We start from the raw sequence: 8,516 nt of genomic DNA on the forward strand, positions 1-8,516 counted from the left end.
CCCCCCTCTTTCTTCTCTTCAGCTTAGGATAGCAGTGCATTTATTTAAGCTCGGGGAAGATTAGAGGATCCGGCTAGAGAAAACATCAAATGAGGATGTGTTTTCAGAAGTGCAGTGAAAGCCTGACAGGTTTATCCAGTACAGGGCTGCATTCTCAGCAAAGTTGCCCTGCACGTTACAGAGGTGAAAAATTTATTTTAAAGGAAGGCAAGCAGTAACTGCGGACAGACTTTGCTTCTACCGAGAGGATACTTCCAAAGGGAACAAACCCCTCGGCGAGCCAGGCTGGTTTATATCTTAACGTGGGATAGGGAAGTCAGCCGTGGATGTGGGCAGCTTCCCACTCACCCCCGAAATTTAATTTCAGGTATTGCAGAACTGCTGTTTCTCATTTCAAGGAGATAAGAAACGGCTCTTTACTGATTGCCTGTGCGGAATCCCCGGGTGGGCTTTGCTTTTCGGGATGGAGCAGAAGGCAACAGTAGAGCAGGGGGGTGCACTGCTCGACGGGAGAAGCATTCTGCAGGACGAAGGGCTGCAGCGGTCCATGCTTCCCTCTCAAATTCCTCCAGGTTTCAGATATTCCCTACCTCCTTTAATTCATCGCGACCCCTAAACTGACAGCAAACCCTCTTCGTGCTTACAGAGATTCAAGTAGTTAAGGTTGCTCTCAAAGAAACGTCAGAAATCGTGCTTCGGGATGAAAAACCACACGCCCCCCCCACCCCCCCCAAAAAAAAAAAAAAATCAACTAAAAAAAAAAAGAAAAACCAAACCCAAACTACCTGGCTGATCTCACCACCCAGCAGAGCAGCCTCTTTCTGTCTTGGTCTCTGCGATGACCTTCCCAGACAGACAGAAGCGCAAAACCCGGCTTAGCCCGACTAAAGTCAGCAGCCGGAGAGTCGAAGGGACCAACAAACTGCTTTACTCCATCCAGCAGCTGTTTTTCTCATTAGCTTCCATTGTTCTAGGGCCGTCTCCAAGTCCCGGAGCAGATGCAATTAGCAGTAACTAATGACAGATCTCAGTCAAGCACATGGCGAAAGACTGAGCCTCCTTAATTTCATGTAATAGGAAAAGCTGCAGCGGGATTAAGGATGCATGGGGAAGAAAAAAAGGTCCACAGCACGTTTTGGAGGTCACTGGAGTGGATTTCTAATCCACACCAGAGTCATTAGGCTACAAGGGTGGGACAAAAGCGGGTGCGGTTAAAGGACAGGCGAGGTGGAGCAGGTAAACTCACTTATCTCGGCTCCGATTTCAAAGGCTCTGGGGGGTTTTGGTTTGGTTTGGTTTGGGTTTTTTTTTTTCTTCCCCGGCGATCGTGCCTCACAAGGTCTTGCAGGCAGCCCACAGTACACCCCTCCCTTGCAGCGTCTGAGCTTCCAAACGACGATTGCACATACCTAAGCCGTCGAAACGCAACCCTAATTTCTAGTAAGTCTTCAGGAAAAACGAAACAGAACTGAAACAGCCATGTACTCCGAAACACTTCTCGTCAGTGCTGGGCTCTGTGGTTGAGCAAGAGTGGTTTGGTTGTTTTTTCCAGGGCTGGAAATGTCAAAAAGTGACAGCGACCTAATAGTCAGAGTCCACTCTCAGATGACTGTTTTAGCGTAAAACTTAGTCAAAAAAAGGGTTTAAGGCACTGCAATGAGATCAAGCAGGTTAGACTTCAGCTCCCAACTCTATCACAGACTTCCTGTGTGACCTTGGGCAAGTCTCCATCCCTCTGTAGCTCAGCTCTTCATCTGCAAAACAGAGACATTGCCCCTCTCCCCCTTTGGTTACTTTAATTGGAGTCCGTGAAGCATGGACGATTACAGTGCATACACGTAGTTGCAACCAGAGCTGGGCTCAAAGAAAACCACGGGTATGTCTTGGTGTATGTTTCAATGACTTTTTCTAAGCAGTTCTCTTGGCTTTTCATCTCCTATAGCGGCTGAATCTTTTAACTACAAGAAGTTTTTCGAGATGGTAGGATTGAAAAAGAAGAGTCCAGAAGATGTGAAGAAGGTTTTCCGTATTCTTGATAAAGACCGAAGTGGCTTCATCGAAGAGGAAGAACTAAAGTAAGTAAAGATATGTCCTTTCTCAAATAATCTTGCCTTAAGAGTGTAATTTCCTGTTTTCTTTTTTTTTTTTTACAACACTCTAGATAATAGCATACAATCCAATCTCTTGACTAGTATTTGTGTGCAATAATCAGTTTTTTGCTGATTACATGATCCCAAGTGTGTTGGAGGTAGCTAGTTGTAACTTTTATTGCAAGATCCCTGAAACACATGAATGATCAATACCTTACAGATAGTTCTTGAGTTAAATGCAGTTTCAGAGTAACGCGCTCCTCCTGAATGTTAAAGAAGGTCAACAACAGCAGATACAACCCTGGATTCCAACTCATGTATCAAATCAGTGGTACAAATAAGTATGAAGTGAAACTGCTCTGGAAAAAAAAAAACTTTCCTTTTTTCCATGCCTCCTCTTCAGGTTTGTACTGAAGGGCTTTACCCCAGATGGAAGAGACCTATCAGACAAAGAAACGAAGGCTCTTCTGGCTGCTGGAGACAAGGACGGTGATGGTAAAATTGGCGCTGATGGTATGTGATTAGAGGAGTACACTTTGACAGTAACAATCGAATATTGCTCTGACATACAAGAACTGAGGAAATCTAGGAATCACTGGGGGCTGTGACCTTCTGAAGGGCACAATTTGGATTTAAGGAAATGCCAAGTCCTGCTACATTTGCCATACCTTGCTTGCAGGCTTTAGGGGAAACAGGAGCGGAGTGCTGACACTAGAGGGGGCAAGAGTTTACGGAAACCGAGATGTAGTTAGGGCAAACCACAGCACAGGACTAAGGACTGATCCAACTTCTACTTCAGTTAGTTTAATTTTTCTGTTGGTTTCAGTGGAGTGAGGATCAGCACACTGAGAGTTCAAAGATCCGGGCTTGACTATAAAACTTGGAAAAGAGAAAGAAAAAAGCTGAGTACCAGCATTTCTGCTTGATTATTAGTAAATAGGAAAGTCATGCATGACTTAGCAAAGCAATCGTCTTAAAAATCAAAGTACAGTCAGTCTGCTACAGAATTTCCATACAATAACTGTCTATCCAGCTTTTGCTAGTGTTTATGTGGGTCTTCACAGCTAAGAAAGCTTATCGCTCTGTTTTACTAAATATGAGAACTACAAGAAAAGAACAACTTTTCCTCTCCCAGCATTGCTTAAAAAATTACTGCTGTTTTCTATTTCCCCTTGGGATGAACCAAATTAGCCCACATACAAAATTTCTCTTCTTTCTGTATCCCTGAGACACACTGGAAGAGACATGAAGAGATGCATTTCTGAATTAAATCTTTCTGCATTGCTGGAGATAGTGGCTGAAGATTGTGGCCAGAGTACTGAATCACCTAGACAGCCAGCAGTTGCTAAGTTTTCACCATATTGATAAGCCATATGATACGCTGAAATCTAAAAAAAAAAATCTAAAAAACCCTCATATCTCTCTGCATTACCTGATCTCTGGGATTTGTAAAAAATGTTCCCCCCCCCAAAAAAAAAAAAAAAAAAAACAATTAAAAAAGGAATAAAAACCAAAATACGGTTAACTAACATAGTCTCCTAATTTAGAAGCTGAAAAAATGACACACAAAATCAGACACTGACATATGAGTCAGGTGATATGTTAGCTAAACTGCCTGTTCACAGCACACTGGCATATCAGTGACTATGACCCTGGTTTTACACTAAAGCCTCTTAATTTCTCAGCTCATGATTATCCTATGGTTGCAAAGGAGCATCTAGGGGAAATTCCTGCTAAACTTTAGCAGTGCTACTGAACCCAATGGGTGTGTCATTATTTGAAATTTCATGCTTTATTATATGGATCCCTCTTATTCTTACTAAAATTAGTGGCAGCTGTACTAAAATCAGTGGGCAAGATTTTCAAAAGAAAACTTGATTCAGGTAAGTAAGCTTACAGCTGATCCACCAACCTCACATCAGATATGTTTTCAGTTATTCCCAGAAGGCTGCAAAACAAAAGCAGAATCAGTTGGAATAACAGAACTATATTGCAGTATGATTTTGGCTTATACAAGAGAATACAGCATTAACTTTTTTATTTAAGATTGACCATAACTTTTTTTTTTAAAGTTGAAACAATGCCTGAAAGTCAGTACATTGTAATAAAGCGATATGAAACACCTCTTCTCCTTATCTCTTTCTTCTGCAACTTTTACCCTTCCTTAACTTTGAACTGGAATTACTCTGAATTTATACTCGATAATGAGAAGAGAATGAAGGCCTTTTTTCTTTTGCTTCTTTGGCTATATCCGTACTGTATAACATTATCGGTTTCTTTTCCATTTCTTAAATTTGACTCCAACAGCAAATTGTTACACCAGAAAGGCTTGAAATACATGCAAAGTTAACAGTTGGGACTGTGACCAAAGGATGAGGATGACAGATACTTTCCAGCTTTTCCTTTGGTTCACAAATCCAATTCCAGGTTATGACTGCCTATGTAAATAAAATGTAAAGTCACAAATGTACATCGCATTCATATTCAGTATTGCAATGCTGTATTTCTGTTGCAAACCATCTGTTTCTTTCCCTGTAACTGAATTGTCAGGCATCACTTTGACCTCTTGTTTCAAACATCAGCTTCGTAAATCACTAAATGATCACAAACAGGCGGCCTTTCACAGGGGTTAATGTTAATTCACTAGATGGCCCTTGAACGCTGTCTCTCAGGAGCCCATAGCAGTTGTAAGAACTGATCTTCATGGATTTTATCATCACAGAGCCACCTTTCTCCGATGTATCATTACAAACGTTAATCCCCACCTAATTAGCCTTCTTCCAGTTAGGGTCTCATATTACAAATTTTCTCTTAGGTCTCCTGCTTTAAACCTTTTATCATTCCTGCAAGGCCGTTCAGCTCAGAAGTAGTCTCACCAGCTTACCTCTTGTCCGATCAAGATTTGTAATTTGTGGCTGATCTGCCAGTTTCAAACAGTTGAAAACTTGCAGCCTGTTCATGCAAGACATGATCATCTTCTGTGTGATGTCAAGCCCCTTGCATCTTCCATTGATTTGAACAGAAGATGACGAATCTGAAAAAAATTGCAGGTCAAGGCCAGGTTACCTAATAAAACTACAAACATTAGCTTCCAGATGGATTGGGAAGTGATGCTGAAGCAGCTCTGTCAGCTTCAGGAGAATGTTTATAAGAAAGAGGAGAAAAGAAAAGGAAGATTTCTGCTCACAGAAATCTATTCTACATATGTACATCATGCCTTAAAATTTCTTGATATTAATGACTTAATAAAATACATAGAGAATTTTCAAAGATCATGCACCCTAGACAGAACAAATCCAAATTTTTATTCTAGTAAATCAAAATATTTTCCCTGATACAGCTCAACTTCTGCAAATATTTTTAAATGTTTCAATTATTTTATTTAAATGTTGTAAAAATGAGACATCAAGCATTCAAAATTACAACTGATAAGTCATGACCTTGCCACAGGTAAAAGTCACGACAAAGAAGAAAAATCTTTTGGAAATCCTTCTTTCCTTATCCCTTGTTGTGCTCTTGTATCTTCTAAAATAAATTAGCGTAAGTCATTACTTATGAAGTTTCCTAAACAGATTTGCTATTGTACAGATAATGTAAAAAACACAATCTGATGAGAGAAATCATTACCCTACAACATGTTCTCTGTAATTATATCTGTCATTTCAGCAAAATACTACAGGGTATACATTAGGCTGGTACGTACTACTAAACTATACCGAATACAGTGAAACAATCCTCTCCTTTTAAGTCAGAGCTTTGACACAGGGCAGCTAGTAAATTATGTGACATGACAAAATAGTCTAAATCCTTGTAGTTAAAAACCATTATTTGTGCAAAGAAAGATATAACTTAATTTTGTTTGGAAGGAGAATTACGACTGGAAAAGAGGACATAGTCAGTCACAAGGATTCTTTCACTAACAGGCCAGTCAGAGGCAATAAACATTTACAAGACTGACCAACAGGTAGAGTTTAATACATAGTGCCTTATCTCAGAAGTGCTGCATATATGAATACACTTTGTAACAATGCCTCACAAGCCACTTGTGGTTGGGCTAACCTTCATAGGAAAACAAACAGTGAACTAGTTTACAAGATTATTCAGCTGGAACATCTTTGAAATATTTAAAGTATATTGAAAAACCTGGAAAAAGTACAAAGCGTATAGCAGTTATTCATGAAAAAGTATTTTATGCTTTGCTGGCTATCAGAAAGCACTAGTGAAATATACTGTCGTTAAGTGATAACATCACTATCATAACATATTATAGAAAATATTTGGCTGCAAGTCTAAATAACCTTTTCCAAATATATTCCATAGATACAAATTATTATAAAAAGGATTTAATTTAGCTGTAGCAAGTATGACAACTTGTTCTAATAGAATATGCATAGTTAGTTTTCCCTTTCGGAAAGGTTTCATCCATTGCAGTTAATGTTTCTCTCTGCAGGATTTATTCACACAGTGATTTATAATCATAACCTTTCTCTTTTTCTGCCCAGAACAGTCTGGGTTTCTATCACAAGAGCTTCATGTTATCTCTTAAGTTCCATTTGCAACACTTTCAATCTATGTCCCCACCATGTACAGGATTTATACATGTTTTGTGTTAAGTAATCTGCATCACTAATCCTAATTTGGATTTACATCTTTCAAAATGATGGATAAATTTGGATTTAATTTAAACCCTCTGACACTTTTATTTCTCAGTTGGGTTTGTCAGCATTTGGCAACATGTTTTTTGGACACGTCATCAAAAGTGCTATCTGTTTGCACACCCCAGTCAGTAAAGATCTCCGTTTAGTTTAGTTTAGTTTAGTTTAGCATTTTTCAACTGAACATCAGAATGTTCTTTAAAATACCTAATTTTCATCTTCTATCTTTTTTAGTTGCAAGACATGACTCTTCATTATGTCAAACTTCAATCATTTTCTCTTGAGCCTTTACAGATGACTGCCTCCCCTATTTGTCATTTTCCTCTCAGCTGATTATGTTAAACCCATAAACCACTCTCTCCGTATACCCTCTAATCCCTTTATCATCTTTGTTGCCGTTCTTGGGATTCCCTCCAGTCTGTCATTTTTAACGCTCTGAGGCACACACAACTGTGCAAGGTATTCTCATGTGTAACTCTTCCAAGGTTAGACAGAGTTAGGAATTACAACCTCCTTGGGTAATACAGTATTCAGAGTGCAGAATGCCAGGCAGCTATTCACCAGGATAGAAATGTGCCTTTTCCATGCTTTTATCACCCTGCTGAAAGGCATTATATATATACCAAAGCATGAAATAACCCCAAACTGCAGATAGATACATTTATGTAAATATTATGGATGTAACACTAATAAAAGCCACAGGGCAAAATCCTGGCCCTCTGAGATCGCAGGAATTTTTCTCGTTATCACCAATGTGGTCAAGATCGCTACATAGGTTGGTGTCAGCCTTCTGGTTTTATAACCTGTCATTTTCAGTCAATTTGCCGTTACAAAATTGAGTTTAAATGTAATGTATTTATAATACAGGGACACAAATACTCTGAAAGACTCGTTAATGAGTCTCTTTGCCTAACTCTGATATAAAGGAAATTTATCTCACTGCAAAATTAAATTTCTAGCTCTTGCCTCCATCCCATTGAGATTTACAAAGGAGTAACAGGGAACTAATCAAGTTCTTCAGATGAATAGTGGTGGACAGTCTTGACAGTCTGGCATGTATAGCGTTTCTCCCTTACCCTCAGAAAGTCCTTTCATTTCACTGTAAGATTTCCCAAGTCATACTTTCCCTTTAATTAACTTGGATTTCTTTGTTCTCCTGTAATTGTGATGTTTCTGCTACACCAGTGACTCTATATAATCATTGTAATATGCTTCCTCCTTCTTTACATTTTCTTTTTTTTTAATATTTTACAAAAATTTTTCCCTTCTCCAGAATTTGCAACTATGGTGGCTGAATCATAAAGGCTTTGACCAATGCAAACCCTTCACCCATTCTTCACTGCCCAATTCCAAACACCTCCTGCTGACTGCTTTGGCTCCTGTTCTATTTATTTATGTTATTTTATACTCCAGCTCTGTTCTCTGCAATCCTGCAACTCTGTAATCGTGCTGAAAGACACTGTTAAAATAATAAAGGTCACATCAATCTGGGCTTTATTCTCTCTCACTATAACTTGTTTCTTATTTCATGTAGGCTTGGCACACACTGAGAGAAAATTTTACTCTTTTTTGCTGACATTCCTGCTGCTTTATCCCTAGCTAGGGTAAAGTGGGAAGAAATTTTAAAAATTATTTGGGATAAAACATGCATATAATGAGTCATTCAGTCCAAGTTCTGAACTGTGGCAAAATTGACTGCATTATTTTTAAGCCATCCCTGCTAAATGGATGCATACTCATAGCCTGGAAAATCTCTAGTGATGGCAATTAC

The 8,516-nt window shown here is 39.1% G+C and overlaps 1 protein-coding gene across 1 annotated transcript; it reads left to right on the forward strand.

The window, feature by feature from the left end:
* The first annotated feature begins 1,321 nt into the window (after positions 1–1,321).
* PVALB (parvalbumin) lies at positions 1,322–8,240 on the forward strand. The gene is made up of 4 exons (XM_009699087.1): positions 1,322–1,440; positions 1,943–2,075; positions 2,494–2,603; positions 8,019–8,240. The coding sequence occupies exons 2-4, from the start codon at positions 1,978–1,980 to the stop codon at positions 8,045–8,047; spliced, it is 237 nt and encodes a 78-aa protein (XP_009697389.1). The 5' UTR covers positions 1,322–1,440; positions 1,943–1,977; the 3' UTR covers positions 8,048–8,240.
* Positions 8,241–8,516: the final 276 nt, after the last annotated feature.

The sequence above is a fragment of the Cariama cristata genome, unplaced genomic scaffold (assembly GCF_000690535.1).
Source record: "Cariama cristata isolate BGI_N322 unplaced genomic scaffold, ASM69053v1 scaffold14244, whole genome shotgun sequence".
In the NCBI taxonomy this organism is placed as follows: Eukaryota; Metazoa; Chordata; class Aves; order Cariamiformes; family Cariamidae; genus Cariama; species Cariama cristata.

Coding starts and splice junctions, on each gene's coding strand:
- PVALB (XM_009699087.1), top strand. CDS start 1,978: ATGGTAGGATTGAAAAAGAAGAGTCCAGAAGATGTGAAGAAGGTTTTC. Junction 2,076..2,493: donor ATCGAAGAGGAAGAACTAAA/GTAAGTAAAGAT, acceptor CCTCCTCTTCAG/GTTTGTACTGAAGGGCTTTA. Junction 2,604..8,018: donor TGGTAAAATTGGCGCTGATG/GTATGTGATTAG, acceptor TCCCTTCTCCAG/AATTTGCAACTATGGTGGCT.